This window comes from Megascapheus bottae, chromosome 14 (genome assembly GCF_031878675.1).
Source record: "Megascapheus bottae isolate mThoBot1 chromosome 14, mThoBot2.hap1, whole genome shotgun sequence".
Lineage (NCBI taxonomy): Eukaryota > Metazoa > Chordata > Mammalia > Rodentia > Geomyidae > Megascapheus > Megascapheus bottae.
In genome coordinates this window covers 23,475,084-23,493,727 of record NC_143522.1, presented here as the reverse complement: position 1 = coordinate 23,493,727, position 18,644 = coordinate 23,475,084, and the positions used below count along the sequence as shown (strand labels likewise).

General features: G+C 45.4%; 1 protein-coding gene across 5 annotated transcripts in view; it reads left to right on the top strand.

Annotated features, from left to right (window-relative positions):
- Positions 1-18,644, top strand: part of Ttc7b (tetratricopeptide repeat domain 7B) — a 188,645-nt gene that overhangs the window by 35,030 nt on the left and 134,971 nt on the right. For 4 of the 5 annotated variants that reach the window (XM_090344701.1, XM_090344704.1, XM_090344699.1 and 1 more), the window contains exon 4: positions 16,630-16,760. In XM_090344701.1, the coding sequence (XP_090200827.1) occupies positions 16,630-16,760 (131 nt within the window). Of the gene's footprint in view, positions 1-7,224; positions 7,312-16,629; positions 16,761-18,644 lie in introns of those variants that run through there. The other variant, XM_090344705.1, reaches the window with a different exon arrangement.

Sequence of the window (18,644 nt, the reverse complement as noted above, 5' to 3'; positions counted from 1 at the left end):
CTTTCCTCCAGGAGGACATAACCATCCTAAATATCTACACACCGAATCCCGGAGCTCTGAACTTCATCAAGCAAACTTTACTTTCACTGAAACCATACATAGATCCAAACACACTGATTGTTGGTGACGTTAACACACCACTCTCACCTATGGACACTAAGATGTCTTTTGATTGGAGAATTTAGATGCATTCATCTTCCTATTCATCTTCCTTGGGATGTTTCTTCACATAGCTTTGTTGCTGTCCACTAGCCTGCCGTCTCACCTTGCAGGACAGAAGTACTGATAGTCTGTGTACCTAGGAATGTCTTCATTTCTCCCTCACTTTCCATGGCCAGCTTTATCAGGTGTGGGCTCATTCAGCACTTTACATGTATTGGCCCACTGTGTGTTGGCCTCCAGGGTTTCTGGTGAGATATCTGTTGATAATCTTGGCTAAGGATCTCTTGTGTGTGAAGAGTTGCTTTTGTCTCTCCTACGTTTGATTATTTGGTGGAAGTCTCTTTCAGCTTATTTTATTGAAAGTTGGTGGAGACTCTTGGATAGTTATGTTCATATCTCTCATTAAATGGGTGAAATCTTCCAACTTTGGAGGGTATTGTTTGTTTACTCTGGCATAGATGTGCCAGAGTACTGGGTGGAACTAGCTGTAATCTCCCATGAACCCTTCTGTGGAAGCTGCAAACTTTCAATAGGCTCTAGAGTTGCATGGGTAAGATTATGCCTATGCTATTGTTGTCTCCTGGGCTTCAGGATCCTCAGTTTACAGCTGTTTGGTTTTTTTTAATCTTCTTTGTGGTATGTGTGCTGGTCCTGAGGTTTGAACCCAGGGCCTGGGCACTGCCCCTGAGCTTTTTTTTGTTCAAAGCTAGTGCTCCACCACTTGAGCCACAGCTCTTTGCTTTGGTCTGTCTCTCTCTCTCTCTTTTTTATTGTTATTATACAGTATTGCTTTCCTAATTTCATTGCATTGTTTCTTTTCTGCATTCTCTATTGTGTTAAAACCTTACTTCCTGCATTCTGTGTGTTAGAGGATTTCAGGCGTGCACACTCTGCCTGGCTACATGGCAGCTTTGTTTTGGAACCCCATTCCTCTTGATCATGGCAAACAGCCCTAGTCATAACCCTTGTCATAATTAGTTAGTTCCAGTTTCAGAGTTGATGACGTAGAAGTTGGCTTCTGTTCTATTCTCCAGTAACAACTGGATGTCAATACAGGTCATAGTGAAGAGGAGGTACTGGCCGGCGCCCAAATGGCAGGAGAGAGAAGCTACATTATTCCTCTCTTTCTCTAGACACAGTTGTGTCCACCTGCGGCCACAGAAAGCCTTCTCTCTGATCTTAGCTCTAGGCAATGGCTCCCACTGTAGGTTCTGTAAGCTCTCCCGTTCCTACTGGTCCTCTCACTTGTGAGAGGGTTCTTGCTATGTGGAATGTTTTCCCTCTTTTCTTTTTTCATTCCCTTTACTTGGAAGAACTGGCTACCTTCTTTGTTCTCAGTGGGTACTGACAGACTCCAGTGATCCACCCAAAGCCTAGATTCCAAATATAGAGGCCAGACTCCAGAAGCATCAGGACAGCATGGGCACAGGCTGTGTGGCAAGTGGTGTTTGTGTGCAAGGTGAAAGAGGGAAGAATGATGGTGACCCAGCTTTCAGTTCAGTTCACTTGGCAGGGTGTGAGGCTTACCCTTGTCCTTGAAGCAAGTAGATTGAAGTTGAGATGGTAAACTCTGTGTCCACTAGGGGGTGCTATCCTAGAACCCATTGGAATTGTGGGTTGCTGCTCATCCTAAGGGTTTCTAGGTTTCTGGTTCCTTGGTCAGGATTCAGGAGTGGTTGAAGCTCATGCAGAGGACCTCAGAGAGCGGGGAGGCAAGGACGGAGCTTGGAGCCTTCAGTGTCCATCAAATACCTGGTCTGCCCCCCGAGGCCCACTTCCTCAGCAAAGGTGACATGTACGTGGTCTGTGAAAGCCTACATCAGGACAAGGCAAGCTGAAGTCCACACGCCATGGAAAAGCCCACATGGAAATAATCAAGTTGATTCTCCCCTAGCTATCCCCCCAAATGGCCTCCTTTCTCTTATGCTTGAAGCTCTGGTTCCTAGGGAGTCAGTCTAGACATGGCCACACATTTCTCCAGATTTTTGCACAATATGTCCCAGTCTTGCCAGGCTGGCCACATGTCCTGTTGTGTCCCACTCACATTCAGCTTCAAGATGCTTGACCACTTGCCCACCCACCTGCCCTTACCCCTTCCAGCACACTCCCTACCCCTGCCTGCTGCCTCATCCCCTGCACTGCCCTCAGTCTACTGGCCTTCCATTCAGACCTTGCCAACTTTGGATTCACCCTGTTTCCAGCCAGCACCACCTAGTTTGGTGCTTGGGTTTTGTTTAATTATTTCACATCTGGTACTTGCTTCTCTAAGACTATAGATTAAATTAATTCATGAATGCAGTAGATACGTGGATCCCAGCTCTGGGCCACACCAATGCTGCCTCTTGTCTAAGCCATTTCTCCTGCACTGGCACAAGGACCATGCCTGCCACGTGGAAGGCATTTACAAAACCACTTTTAAAACATTTGCTCTGATATCTGAGGGCATGCCACTGAAGAGAAACCACTTAAGTTGCTTAACACTCAAGTAGCTTAAGGAAAAGTATGGGGTTTTCGTTCCCCAATCCTCTCATATTTAGATGAAAATCAACTCTGGCTTGCTGTAGCTCTCTCCGGCCACCCTCTTCTCCAAGGCAGGTCACTGTTTATAGATGGTTCTGATGTGCCTCCTGGTTCTGATATGCCTGATTTACATGGCTTCTTTAACTTCCTTGTCTCTCCTGAACTACATGTCTGTTGCTTATTCAGAAGATTTGGGTTTCTGCTTCTAGGATCTCCTTGGGGCCCAGGTGCACACAAAACTGACATGGTCACCTAGTTCCAGCTCTTGTTTTGTATTTTAGGGCCAGGATGCCTGATTCCCTAGTAGCACAGCGCTTGTTCTATCTACCTCATGGCTGGTGTTCATTTTCTTCCCCCAAATGTTCCTGGTGCTGTGAGAATGAAAAAAGCATCCATATTTGGAAAGCTCTGAGCGCTCTCGGGGGCGGGAGCAGAGCACAGACTGTTCTGTAGAGAAGGAGGGAGTCGAGTGTGGCTCAGAGCGAGGCTCTCCTGAGTGGGCTGGGGAGGGTGCAGAAGAGCAGGAAGCTGTGGGCTGGCCTTGGCCTTGGCCTGGCTCCCTGCAACTGCCCTGACCTGTGAACCCCGCAACAGAGGGCAATTATCTTCAAGGCCTGCTGCAGCCTCTCAACACAGAAGCACTTGGGTTTGTACAGTGGTTTCTGTGTGCCAGGATTCTCAAGTAGTGTTCCATGATTAAGCACAGCATTAAAAATCCTTTTAAACCCTGTTCTAAGCATTGGCCTCTTAACCTTCAGAACTCTGGAGACAGCCATGGATTGGTGGGGTCTCCCATTAACAGGGGTCATAAGGAGTAGATCCCCTTTCCCAGCCCTCTACTGGAATGTGCCCAGGGCTGGCATGCCATTTTGCAGTTGCAGATTTTTCTAGGTGGAGTCTGAAAGAGGCCAGGTATCTGTGGTGCCTCAGGTTGCCTGCAGTGGCTCTCAGCCGTTCCGGACCATGCAGGAGACTTTTGGAAAACCCTCTCCCTGAATTGTGGACCATCCTGTGTCCGTGTTTAACAGCAGGGCACTTGGGAGCTGGACTTGTGGGGAACCTGGAGTTGCTCAGAGGGTGCGCAGATTGTCCCCGGCCAGCTGCCGCCCAGGGTCGTCGTGCTTTGCCGCCTGGTCGCCGCCAGGGGGCGCAGAAGCCGCATCCTGGCCCAGACTGCGCACTGCGGGGCGGGGCGGGGGGGGGAACGGGGCGCATGCGCGGACCCGCCCCGCCCCCTCCGGCGGTGTCTGGGTGACCCTTTAGCATCCCCGCGTTCCTGCACCCCGGCGGCCTCTCCTCTCCCCCAGCACCCCGCCTTACCGCCTCCGGGGCCCCCTCGTCCCCTCTGCCGCTTCCCCTGCCCGGGACAGGCCAGGCTAGTGTGCGGGCCGGGCCGTCCCTGCAGTTTGGTTTCCCTGTGCGGTTGAACTCCTGGCGGGACCCCGGAGGAAGCCGCCTTCTTCATTAACCGGATCCGGGAATCTCCGAGCTCGGCCCTGGGTGGACCAGGGAAGCTGTGCCCCCGGCGGGGTCTGGGCTGGAGCCTCTCCCCTCCCTGCTGGACGGGCCTGCACACCCCAGGGCCCCGGCGCCCCAGGGCGCATTCTGGCAGTGGAGCTGGGCAGAAGAGCCCTGGGAGTGGGGACTGTGCAAGGCCAAGGGAGCCCCTGGAGCGTCCTTGGTAGTCTCTTTATTCAGGTTTTCCAGGGACGGAGATGAATCCAAGCTTTATGAACTGGGTGTCTGCAGATGACCGCAGCCTTCTGGGTGCCATCCTGCAGCTGCAGGCCAGACTAGAGTTGTCAGAAAAAGTCTGGCTTGGTAGACAGCACCTCTAGTAGACAGTGGCCGTGGTGTGACTCTGGGCAAATCGTGAACCCCTTCTGAGCATGTGTTTTCCCATCTGCAGGTGGACAGGAGAGACGGTAGAACTGTATTCCTTTCCCTGGAGAAGCTGCTTTTCAGTTGTTGAAGCTTTAGAGCCCTGGGACAGCCTGGTTGGGGATGCAGAGGATAGTTGTATGGAAAAGTCCACGTGTGGAGAGAATGGGGGTAGGTGGGGTCAAAGTGGATCATGGCAATCCTTGCTGAGTGCCTGCTTTTGCCCCGAGGCAATGAGGAGGGGCCACTATGGGGTTGAGATCCCTGGGCCCCTTCTGTTGGCCCTTATCTCCACCTCTGATCCCCAGCACCTTCCTGAGCTAGAGTTAATGAGGGCTCCAGCAGCGGAGGCTGTGTGCTGATCTGCATGGCTGCTCACCTCAGGTTCCCTGTCAGAGCTTCTTGTTTATATTTAGACAGAGGCCCCTCTGGGTCATGCACCCACATTCATATTTTATGTTGTTTCACTTTATAGACTTCTCATTGGTCTCTTCCTGGAAACAGGAGAGTCCAGAGGAAGTTTGGAGAAGGAGGCTTAGGTGAAGGCTTTCTGAGGTGTGTCCCTAATTGTAAAGGGAATCACTGCCCTTTTTATTTGAGAAAGTCTTCCTCCTCTGTTCTACTAGAAGTGGCTGGTCTGAGAAGTTCAGATGTAGCCAGCACTTTGTCCAACAGGGGGTGATCCGTAAGATCTGGTGGAGTGAGCAAGAATAGACCCTGGCTGCCACTTCCCTTGCTGGGGCGCTGCGCCCGGGTCCTCTCTGCACTGTAGGGTGCAGACTCCTGCCGAATCCTCTTTTCAGCGGGAGCTGGAGTGAAGACCAGAGTGATGTGGCATTGAGTATGAAGCGGCACCCGTGCTGATGTTCTCACCATGCTGGGTCCAGGTGGTGGGTCCTGGGTGATGACTTTCTGCCCCTTGAAGGCTTCCACAGTTTCATACACCCCCTCTCCCATCGAAAAGAAGAGGACGATCGTTGCCCCAGGACCGTGCAACTGGATGGGAGCCACTGAGTGTGCGTGCGTGCAGGCACTGGCTCCTACTAGTCACAGGGCATCAGGAGGAGGAGCGAGGGTTCAAATCCAGCTTGATCTCCTCAAAAGGTCACACATTGTCACTTCTAGCTGTTTTACCCAATAGGTTGGCAGTTAGATTGTAGCTACAGATTCTAATAATAAAGATTGAACCTAATCTAACAAAACAAGTTCTACCCATTCTGTTCCTATAGTAGAGAGAATTGAAAACGTGTGTCCATGCAAGAAAGAGCACATGAATACTCCTAGCAGCATTCTCCAGAATCTAAAAAGGGGGAGCAACCCAAATGTACTGCGACTAATGAGCTCATAAGCTCGTGTAGTATTTCCATTCAGCAGAATACTATTTGGCAATAAAAAGCAATGAAATTTTGGGACTAAACAGCAGTGTAAATGTACTGAATTGAGTTTTGTGACATTCACTTCGATTTTTAAAAAAAGAATTAGCTTCTTATATACTTGCTACTGTTGTACTGTAAATCCAGTTGGCAAGTTACAGAGAAGCCACATTTTGAAAGGTCAAATCAGGAGTCTTTATTAAAAAGCTGGTGACTGCAGATGAACTCTTGTCACAAAGAGCTGCAGCCCTGAGAATGTACTGAACACTGTCAGAAAACTGAGCCATGAGAGCAGGAGAGGAAAGAAAAACAATACTGACAAACCCGATCAGTTCCAATAGAGAGCTGATGTGGGACGGCATGTCGACCAGGAGGAGTGCCAGCAGATACAGAGACATACCACTACATGAGCTGGAGCATGTAAATATAGTCAGGGGCAGGAGGCAGGGTCACAGAAAACTTGAGTTCAAAGCACAGGACTGACAGGCCCAGTAACCTATTGTCTAAGTCCCTCCCCTTCCTCTACAAATTCAGGCATGCCCATCATCTGGGAGGCGGGACTTCCTCTTCTTCCACCATGAGGACAAGGTGGCACCAGTTAAACCCAATTTCCCATTCACCACATGGCCAAGATGATGCCAGCCAGACCCAGTCTCCTACTTCACCATAGTCACTATGAACTTTGAATATATTAGGTGAACTACAAGAGACCATATGTAAAAGACAATGTTCTGGCTGGCCTCTGGGGGCTAACACCTGTAATCATAGCCTAGAGTCCTAGCTACTCAGGAGGTTGAGATCTGAGGGTCACAGTTCAAAGGCAGCCTGGGCAGGAAAGTCTGTCAGACTCTTATCTCCAATTAACTACCAGAAAACTGAAAGTAGAGCTGTGGCTCAAAGTGATAGAGTGCCATCCTCGAACAAAAGAAGGTCAGGGACAGTGCCTAGGCCCTGAATTCAGGACTCACAACTGACAAAAAAAAGGCCATGTTTTGTGTGATGCAGTTGATATGAACTGTCCAGAACAGGCAAACCCACGGGAAGAAATTCCATGAATGCTTGCCAGAGTCCGAGGGTGGAATCGAAGTAACTACTCAGCGGGAGGGGCTTGTTTGTTTGTTTGTTTTTTGTCTTGTTTGGGGACTGTATTGGGGTTTGAACTCGGGGCCTCCAGCTCTCATGGCTGGCATACTACCATTTGAGCCATGCCTTCAGTTCCTAGTAGGGCTCCTTTTTGTGATGACAGAGGTTCTGGAATCATCTGGTGGTAGTTCCGCAGCTGTGTGAATCTACTAAAGCTACTGAATTTTAACATCTCTATATGTCTCATAAATGGTATAGCAAATGAATAAGACTTCCTCTCTCCAGCCTGCTGGTATGTACAGATAACATGACGTGAGCAGTCATTAGAACCACTCCTTGTTTGTTTGTTTGTTTTCGGAGTCTTCCTGTCTACCACATGCTGTTCTGAACACAGCACTTTAAAGCATACAGCCAGCTGTGACTTCCAGATGAGGGAGTCTGGCTTTGGAGCCCACAGCCTGGGCCATCACATTACACAGGTTTATGCATAGAGACAAAGAGCTGAAGAATAAGGACTCAGGAGTTAGTTAGATTCTGGGTTTCCCAGCCCCACCCCTTTCATGTCCTCTTGATATTTCACCTCTCGAGGACCAGTTCCTTCTCTTCTGTGCAGGCAAATCCTCTAACATAGAGCTAGCACTCTTGAGCGTCAGATAATTTACATCAGAACCATATATAGCTAGTACTCAATATATTTTATTATATTAGTATCATAAACTATTATCTATAGTATATTATATATTATCCTATTATAAATGGATATATAAAGAGCTTAATTTCATGAGCCTTTCAGTTTGGATTAATGTCTCTTTTATATCTGGGAGAATAAATCTAGAAGAAGTATTGATTGAAAGATCATTTTGTTTTTTTAATAATTTTTTATTGTAATTAATAAAAGGGTTACATGATATTTGCCAGATCTAAGGTGCATTAATTCACATACATTGATACCCTTTCACATGTCTTGGTTCTTGTTTTTTTTTTTTTTTTAAAGAAAGCTAATTTAAAGAATTTTAAAGTTTTTATAAAGGTGACGTACAAAGGAGTTACAGTTACATAAGTTATATAAAGAGTACATTTCTTTTGGGGAATGGTACCCCTTCCCTCATGCTCTCCACGTTTTTCCCTTCCATCCCACTCACGAGTTTTATAGTTCATTGTTAATATAGTGTCCCATAAGCACCACTGCTGCATTTGTTCACTTTTTGTCCCTCCATTTCTGTGCTTCCCATTACACTCCCAAAGACAGGTAAACGAACATACAGAACAAAAAGGAAATAAAATGAAAGCAGCAAAGATGGGGGAAAAAAAACCCTGGTTTTTATTTCCTGGAATTTATTTTGATAAATTGTGTCCCTTCTTTTATGAGGGCTTTAGGCATGTGAGACATGTGTGTGCATGTGTGCGTGCTTCTACCTCCTGGTAAAGCCTTACAAAAGTAAACAGTTATACAACACACCCACTAGGGGTGAACCATGACCTCCAGCACAGAGGCTACTTAAAAATGTCAGGAGCAGCCGGGCGCAATGGCTCACGCCTGGAATCCTAGCTACTCTGGAGGCTGAGATCTGAGGATCAAGGTTCAAAGCCAGCCTGGGCACAAAAGGACCTGTGACTCTTATCTCCAGTTAACCTCTAGAAAATGGGAAGGAAGTGGGGCTTGGCTCCAGGGTAGGATGGTAGCCTTGAGCTGAAGAGCTCAGGGACAGCACCCAGGTGGAGTTCAAGCCCCATGAACCACACAAAAAAAAGGTCAGGAGTGTGAATGAACAGACACCACCCCCTCCATTGGCACCCATTGAGTACACCTGACACCTGCAGGGCGGGGGTGGGGGGAAGGGCCTGCTGTTCTAGAGGTGAGAAGGCAAAGCAACAACCCCGGGTGCCTTTGCCAAGGCTTTGTTCTGTGTATCTTTAGTCTCTTTTCCTGAGATGCCTGGAAATGATCTCACTATCTTTGAACCCTGTACCGCAGACCTGGGTTTTTCTGGTAGTTACAACTAGGAACTCCCTTCGTGTCACATTGCAGCCAAGCATGCCACAGGATGTGCTAGTCCCCAGTCTGACTTCCAGAGATGTGGTTAGATTAGGGAGGAAACAACGGTGACATGTTTGTACAGTTCTGTTATTATCCCTTAAAGGCTTTTATGCACAGCATAAACTATTGTCCTGCATAACCATGTTCATTGCAGCACCAGTCACCATAGCCAAGGTATGGAATCAACCCTCAGTGGACAAATGGATCAAGAAAATGTGGTGTATATACGCAATAGACGTCATCCATTAGAAAACCAGATGACTAAAATGTGTAACATTAGCAAAGAAATGGAAAAACTAGGGGGAAAAAATCAAATGAAGTCAAACCCAGAGGCATGAAAGATACATGTTTTCTCTCATATGTGAAGCTGAAATTCTTGGGTGGCGTGGGGTAGTGGGATCTCCAGGGATTCATGTCCAAGGGGAAAAACTCAAATGATGTAATTCCTTAGCGAGGCTAGCTCATGGTCCAACAAAGTAAACACCAAGAATTGGGCACTTAAAAGTGGGGGTAAGACCCAAGGGTAGAGGAATGAAGAGAAGGGGGAGAAAATGCAGTACTACAATTCAAAGCATATTCTACAATATAAAAAAAATAGAGGGAAAGGGTAGAGCTAGGAGGGATGAGGAGAGCATTACAAGAGGTGACATCGATTAACACACATTGTATTCATGAACTGCTTTGTTGAATGGCAACTCCTTTGTACAACAACTTAAAGATTAAAAAGAAATTTAGTGTCCTGTTTATTTCAATGGGATTTTAGAAAAGCAAAGTATTGATTTTAAACTGCCAGTCTTTTTCTTTTTCTTTTTCTTTTCCAGTCCTGGGGCTTGAGCTCAGGGCCAGGGCACTGTCCTTGGACACTTTTTTGCTCAGGCACTTGAGCCACAGTTCCATTTCTAGCTTTTTCTGTGTATTTGATTCCAAGGAATCAGACCCAGAGCTTCATGCATGCTGAGGGAGCACTCTACCACTAGGCCACACTCCTGGCCCAAAGCTGCCTATCTTTGAGAATCCTATAGCTCTGAGTAGGGTGTTAGTACAACTTCTCCTGGCACAGCCCTGGGATAGGAATTAAGGTATTGCCTGGGGTGGTGCCGTGCTGGAAATCAGCGCCCTGCAGCCCTGGACTTCAATTTATGTGTCTTGACAATCAGAGCTGGGTTTTATAGCCATTGCTGTTATCAGACTTGGACTATGCTGCTGTTAGCAGATCTGAAGGAAGTTGTAAGCAGGGCTTCTTAATCCATGGGTCAAGAATCAGCACCTGCTGCTGTTGCTTAGCAGCTCTGGAGCCCCAAGTTCAGTCTTATCTAGAAGATTCTGTCAGCATCTTCTTTGCATGGTGCCTGTGTGATTAGAAACATGGCCTGTCAGATTCCAGGTATAATTTAGACCTGAAAGAATTTGATTTGAATACTCACCTGTAAGTGGTGATGTTTCTTTTTTGGCGGAGCAGGGGGAGAGTGTACAGCTCTCTACTTCCTCATGTTCTGTAAGGCCCACCTACGTGGAACGATTGAGAGACTGGGTACGTTGGAGCTTTTAATTGAGACATCCCTCCCATGCTGACCTCTGCCCCCAGTGTCTCCTTCCTGTGTCCTGTGCCTCTCCTAGGATGTGGCCCAGGCAGCACGCATTCCCTCGTGGTGTTCCTTTCTGACTTCTGTGTAAGCTTGGGCAAGTCACTCAGCTTCTCTGAAACTCTGTTGCTTTTCTCCACAAGTTTGGGAACGGAATGGTGCCCATGGAAGGTGACCACAAAGTCCAGTGTACACAGAAGAACAGAGATGTGGCTTGAGTGCGCTTTCCCCGTCCCTCAAAGGTTCATGGGCTAAAACTCCCCCTCCACTCAGTCTAGGCATACTGGTGGGTGTCAGAGCCTTTACCAGGTGGGGCCTAGTGGAAAGTGATCACTGGTGCTGTGCCCTTAGATGAGATTAATGCAGTTCTTGAAGGACCCCAGTTAGTTCCTGTGCGAGTGGGTGTTGTAAATACAGTGAGCCTAGTTCCTGAATAGCTCTTGCTTCCTCTCTACCATGTGATCTTTCCTTCTCACATACATCCATGCTGTTACGGATCTATCACACAGGGATGTAGCCAGAAGCCTCCTATCAAAACTAAGCAGATCCTGGACTGTGTTAATGAATCTCCAACTAAAAGACCTCTTCTTTGTAGAGTACCTGCTTCAAGTAACAAAAATCAACCTATGACCGACTTAATTGCTGCTCTTTTGTTGTTGTTGTTGGTGGTGGTGGTGGTTGTGGAGCTTGAAATCTGGGCGTGGGCGCTGTCCCCGAGCTCTTCAGCTAAAGGCTACTGCTCTACCACTTTGAGCCACAATGCTACTGCTGGTTTTCCAGTTGTTAATTGGAGATAAGAGTCTCACGGACTTTAGTGTCTGGGCTGGCTTTGAACCATGATCCTCCGATCTTAGCCTCTTGAGTAGCTAGGATTACAGATGTGAACCACCAGCACCCAGCCAATTTGCTGCCTTTTTTGTATACAGCTTTGATGTAGATCTTCATGACGCATTAGTGTTGCACTAGCTATTAGCTGTTTATCAAGTCTATTTCTCAACTTTGGCGGGGTGTGGGAGGGGAGTGTCATATATTTTGCTGGAACATAGGAAATAGTAACTAAAGATGTATTGACATAGATTTCCAAATGGAAAAGGTATCATCACAGATTTTAATGGACTCCAGTTTGCAGTTTCTGACAGTGTTGATAAGATCCCAGGCTTTGAGAAGTTTATGGTGTTGTCCAGAGGGCCTATAAGAAGTCTTGACATGGAGCTAAATATTTTCAAATTCAGCTACCTAGGCCTGAGTTCAGCATGGTAAGTCAAGAGTTGCCATTCTTTGATACATGCTCAGTGGCGCTTGGAGCGAATGCTATTACATCTGGAGAAAGAAAGGGACAATACTTAAACTGTGCCATAAAGGCTCCTCTGCTCACCAGAGGAATTATTACCAGGAATTCACTTGCTTGCACAGACCTTACGTGTCCACCCACTTGCCTAATTAAGAATCCAAACCTACAGAAAATACCGTCTCTCCTTAGTGGAGGATTAAGCCTGTGACACTGGTTTGAATATTCTTACCAATCATACAGGACCAGGATCACAGCCCTAGGTGACTTGTTCTCAGTACCTTAGAACCCAGTTAAATACGGAGGATAGATTGTGGAGAGCTGGTTTGGCTAAGGGCCTTGGCAAGTGTCTGAGTGCACACAGTCCAGCCTGCTGTGGGACACAGCGTCAGGGAGCCGATTTTTCTGGACCTTTTTGGCATAGTCTGAAGCGTTCATTTTCCTTTTATCAAATCCCTGACACCAACTTGCACACTCTTGAGTGCTTCTCACGCAAGCCAAGGACACATTAGGAAATGATTTGTCTCTTTCTATCCCCTTTACACCTTGTAACTGAAATACTTAAGGCACATTTAGGAGCTCCAGTCCAGTGCTTGCTTTTAAGTAGCTGTTGTGGTCAGTGCTGAACTGTTCATTTTATCCCATATCTTCCTCCAAAGAAAAGAGGTTATATCAGAATTTATACTGGAGAGACTTAGTGATTTTCTTTGGCTGTAATGGGAAGAGAATGAATTCTGAGACATAGGACTTGAGGGACATTAGCTATCTTTGTTTTCTTTATAATAACAATAATAATTATTATTATCTTTATAGTAGTTGTACAAAGGAGTTGCCATTTAACAAAGCAGTTTATAAACAATATATCTTTTCAATGAAACATATTTAAGATAAAAAGAAACCCAAGTCAAATTTCAGACATGAAAAATAGTATATAATATGTGTGTGTATAATTGAATGTCATATATATTATATATAATATATATATAACTGGATATAGACATGGCAAAAGGAAAACTTTGTGCATTTAGAAACATAGCAATAGAAGTTCAAAATGAGAGCTGGGTTCAGTGGGTCACCCCTGTAATCCTAGCTACTCAGGAGGCTGAGATCTGAGGATCGCAGTTCAAAGCCAGCCCAGGCACTAGTCCCTAAGACTCATATCTCCAATTAACTACTAGAAAACTGGAAGTGGCGCTGTGGCTCAAGGGGTAGGGTGGTGTCCTTGAGCTGAAGAGCTCAGGGAAAACTGCCAGGCCCAGAGTTCAAGGGAAAAAAAAATTCAAAATAAAGTGAAAATGTTTTTAAGAAAATGGGAAGAACACAACAGCTTCAGGTAGTCTAATATATGTGTACTTGGTATCCCTAAAGAGGGAGGGAACTGGCACAAACATGATTGGAGAAACTGGCCGTACAGTTTAATTTTGAAAAAATCTATATAAATCCTCAAGTCTAGTAAGCTCAGTGAAATCTAAGCACTTCCTAATACAAATTTTGATCACAACCAGAGATAAAGAATATGCCTTAAAAGCAGCCAGAAAGCCAGAGTCCTGTGGCTCATGCCTGTAATCCTAGCTGATTTCCAAGTCTGAGATCTGAAGATTGAAGTTCAAAGCCAGCCTGGGCAGGAAAGTCTGTGAGACTCCTATCTCCACTTAACTGCTCAAAAGCTGGAAGTCGAGCTGTGGATTCAGGTCCTGAGTTCAGGCCCCAGGATTGGCACTGGTGCACGCGCACGTACTCCTGCACACACAAGCGCACGAAATACAAATGAACATTGAGTGATAACCAGAAGCCACTCGGCATGCAGAGAGGCACCTTTACAATAAGAAAAGAGGAAGGATATAGAAACAAAAGCCATATGAGTGATTGTTGTCCTTAATGTACTATGTTATCTCTCATCTCTTTTGCTGTCCCTTGGTTATCTCATATTGTTACAGTATTTCACCTTGTTATCTGATATATATGCATATTTGGTTATTTGAAATGGGATAGGGAAGGGGAGAAAACAAGATGCAGGGCGGGGTGGGGGGAAAGGAAATGGGAAACATGAGAAAGGGTATCAATGTTTGTGAAGTAATGCACCTTCTATCTGGTGAATATAATGTAACCTTTCTATTAATTACAATAAAAATATATGAAAAAAAATAAGGAAGGAGGAAACCAAACTGCTAACTTCAAATGCCACACTCAGCGAAAATGTCTAACATTTTCCACTCATATCATGGTTGCGGGAGCCATCAGTTGCATTCTGTACCGCAAGAACTATGAGTTACTTTTGGCAGAAGGAAAAGGATACCAAAAGCAAATATCAGTCAACACAGAGGAACAAAGAGCAAGCAACAGCATAACTATATTGGTGGTCATGTAAAATCAATCATTTAAAATGTTTTAAAAAGAAAATTGGCCCTTTATACAAAAATAGTCACTACATAGGGTGGGGCTTGTTATTTGTGTAAAAGTGAATAAAGTATAGCACGGGAGAAATGGAAGTATGCAAAGTATAAAAGTATGTAAAGATCATATATGCTCTGTGAAATGTGTACTATTTTAAGTAGATTGTGATAGCATAAATCCCAAACCAACCAGGCCTGTAGCCCAGCTACTCAGGAGGCTAAGATCTGAGAATCATGGTGTGAAGCAAGCCTGGACAGGAAAGTCTGTGAGATTCTTATCTCCAATAAACTACTCAAAAAGCCACAAGTGGAGCTGTGACTCAAGTGGTGGAACACTAGCCTTTCAGAAAAAAAGCTAAGGGACAACACTGAGTTCAAGCCCCAGGACTAGTAGCACACACATGCAAAAAAAGGACAAAGTACTGAAAAGATGTCATGCTAACACAAATGAAAACTGGAGTAGTTATATATAGCACACAAAATAGATTTCAGAGTAAGGATGCACTTTCTCAAAAGGATGTAACAATTCCAAAAATCTATATGCCAAATAACAGAGTTTTAAAATATATAAAGCAAAGATTGATAGAATTTCAAAGAGATTCAGGCAAGTTCACAGTTATGTTATATTTGGAGACTTCAGTATCTATTTAAGTAGTGCTATAACAAGTAACACGATTACCAAAAAGGATGTCGAAAGTCTGGAATAATGCAGTGAGATAACTTGACCTAACTGATATTTGTATGACATTTCACTCAACAAGAAACTAAGATGCATTCTTGTTTTTTAAAAAATTTTGGTTATTATAAAGGTGATATACAGAAGGATCACAGTTATATAAGTCAGGTACCTTCTTTTTTTTTTTTTTTTTTGCCAGTCCTGGGCTTGAGCTCAGGGCCTGAGCACTGTCCTTGGACTTTCTCAAGGCTAGAGCTCTACCACTTGAGCCTCAGCACCACTTCCGGCTTTTTTCTATATGTGGTACCGAGGAATTGAACCCGGGTCTTCATGCATGCTAGGCAAGCACTTTAACCACTAGGCCAAACTCCTGGCCCCAGGTACCTTCTTTTAAAGTGTATTATTTACCAAGATTAACCATACTCTGGGCCAGAAACCAGTTTCATCAAAATTAAAAGTCCAGGCTGTGTTCTCTGACTTGTATGCGAGGTCTCTAAGACCATAGGACAATATGGACGAAGACTGTATGGACAATCCCCTAGAAAGGTTGATGTTCCCAGATTTTATTGGAGGCCAGTGACCCTCAGGTTACTTATTCACCTTGGAAAAGTTTTACTCATGGTTGTACTTTATTATAGCAAAAAGATACAGATTCAAGTAACTGAAAGCTAAAGATTAAGTCGGACTCAAACTTTCAGTTGTCTCCTCCCAAGAGAATCCTATGGTTCTTCCCTTTCTCCTTCTCTTCCTTCCTTCCTTCCTTCCTTCCTTCCTTCCTTCCTTCCTTCCTTCCTTCCTTCCCTCTCTCTCTCAAAAAAGGATCTTATCAGGTCCTACATCAAGAAGACATAGATAACAAAGAAGCACATGAAAACATGGCCACTGTCATTCATCATGGTGGAAATACAAATCAAAGACACTACTCGACTACGGCAGTAAATAGCAAGTATTGATGGCTGTAGAGAAAATGGAGTGTTGAAGTAAAAAGCTACAGATTCTTTGGAAAGCAGAACATACAAAGAGTCTAAAACAATCAAGAGCCCTGTGTCCACGTCCATGCTGATCCAGTGCCTGTGGCAGCCCTATTCCTAATAGCCGGCGAGAGGAAAGGCTCAGTATGTTTAGATCTGAACGAGATCATGGTGAAGTAGGGCCTGGTCAGGTTCTCAACTGGAATGTCTAAGTCAAATCGATCTGTGTGTGTGTGTGATCCGTTCTGGTGCTTCATTAGGAGGGTCTAGTGTTGCTTTACAAAGAGAAGACAGGCGGGGTGCGGTGTCTCAGGCCGGTAATCCTAGCTACTCAGGAGACTGAGATCTGAGGATCGCGGTTCAAAGCCAGCCCAGGCACTAAAGAACTTGACACTCTTAATCTCTAATCACTGGAAAACGGGAAGTGGGGGCTGTGGCTCCAGGAGAAGGGTGGTAACCTTGAGCTGAAGTGCCCAGACCCAGAGTTCAAGACCCATGACCCCTGCCCCCCCAAAAAAAAGAGAAGACAGGTTGGCAAACTGCCTCTCTCATGGCCTAGGGAAGCCATTACCCCAGGTCCATGCTGTGGTCCTCCAGAAAATAAATACTAGGTCTCCCGAAATCGATGCCGTGTTTATGGGCTTGCTTTTTGTGTTTTTAGGACTTTGTTTAGAGAAGCTGCCTATTTCATCTTCTACCAGTAATCTCCATGTGGACCGGGAGCAGGACGTCATCACCTGTTATGAGAAGGCAGGGGACATCGCACTCCTGTACCTCCAAGAGATAGAAAGGGTAAGTGAGGGCCTCGTATTCCTTCCACCTGGTCATCTTGTTTCCACTTGGGTTGTGCACCCCAGCAGTCAGCCTCAGACAAGTCAAGGACTTATCTTCCTTTGGGTGCAAAGCTTTGCTACTTCCATTCCTGGATGCTCAGTAAGGAACCTGCTACCCTCTGGGCATGGCAGCCTGCTGCTGACTTGAAAGCCCCTGAGCCAAGGACAATGGAGCAAGAAGCCTTAAGTTCACACCATCAGGCAGAGGAAGGTAGACGAGGCCCGAAAGGCCTGGGAGCCTTGTCTGTTCAAGAGGGACCCTGGTTGTTTAAGTTTTCTTTTATTGAGTGCTTCACCCTTTCGCCTGGATTTTCCCATCTCGACAGAAAGCCTAATAATAGTTCCTGCTTCTTGAAGTTCTTGTGAGGATTATGTAAGGTCATGTCTATGATAAAGGCACTTAGCCTAGGTTGGGGAACATATTGGATTCTTGGTAAATGGCATTTATTTTTAATGACAAAAGCTCCCAGCTGTGTCTGCTATAACAGACTTTTCCTGGAGTTCTAACCAAGGCTGGACTCTGATCTCAACCCCCTCAGGGCCACAAATGTACCCTGTGGGATGGTTTGAAATGATTAGAAATCCTGCAGGCCTTTGAGGATGGTCAGAAGGCTTGTTCCATCAATTTTCTGGCCTTTCTTCTCTTTAAGGATTAGAATTGAGATGGACCTACCTCTTGTCAGCTCCTGTTATTTTTAACATGTACAGTCTGGAAATAATCTTTTTAATAAGTCATTTTGTCCTGAGGAGAATGTGGATCAGAATTGCCTTTGAGGGAAAGCAGAGTGAGACTCGCCAAAGGCACCTCGCCTGGCCTTCACCATGGGCTGTAATCCATGTCTCATGATGTCTAGGGTCCCCTGGAAGCTGTGTGGCTGTCTTACCAAAGTGTCATTCTATCAGAAGTTCTATGAGGAAGGAGTTTTGCAGAATTTATGATGTGATTTTTCTCTCAAGAGAGAAACGATCATGCAGACTCTCTTTGCAATCTGCATTCCTTCTCCTTTTTGCCTAGTTATTGCCAGCCTGTGTCACTCACCTAGCCTAGATGTTCTCCTTGATTACAAGTGGTTACTCTTCACTATTGTCTGGCCCCGTCAGGTCAGAGCCTCTTCCTGACTGGAAGAAAATAGATTCACCCACTGCCTGTGTTTTTAATGACGTGAAGTTGACAGACATTTGACTATACTTCTTGTTAGGTTCATTCATACACCTCATTTACTGCAGGCTTCTTTAGCCGGGTCATGAAGTCATAGAACTCAGAGAAATCTTCCTTCCTTTTTCCCATCCTTTTCTTCCTCTTCTTTCTCCTTTGGAGATGTGATGACCATTGGAGTTGAATTTTGATAAGACAGTTGGGGTTCAAGAACAGGAAGTTAGTCTTAGCCAGCTTAGCATGGGGAACAGCTTCTTAGCCTAGGGTTAAACCTCAGCCTATGTAGGGGACAGTCACCTATGTTTGGCCCTGATAGTTCAACATGTATTTTCTTCTATGGAAGCCTTTGGTCCTCCTCAGTTTCAGCCAGCTGGAATATTAGCAATGAGACAGGTTGGATGAACCAAATATCTGTTATGATTGTAATAGATATGTAAGAAATTATGTACTGGTCAATGTGAAGTGATTGGTGGGCTTGGTGGAAGTTCAAGAGTTTGTGTATGTTAGAGTCACTGAGGGCTGTCAAGGTCATTAAGTCCTGTGTAGAAGGTAGATATTTCTTTCTTTTTTTTTTTTTTTAATTTTTGTGTCTATGCTGGGGTTTGAACTCAGGACCTGGGCACTGTCACTGACTGTTTTTTTGCTCAAGCCTGGCACTCTACCAGTCGAGTCACAGCTCCATTTGCA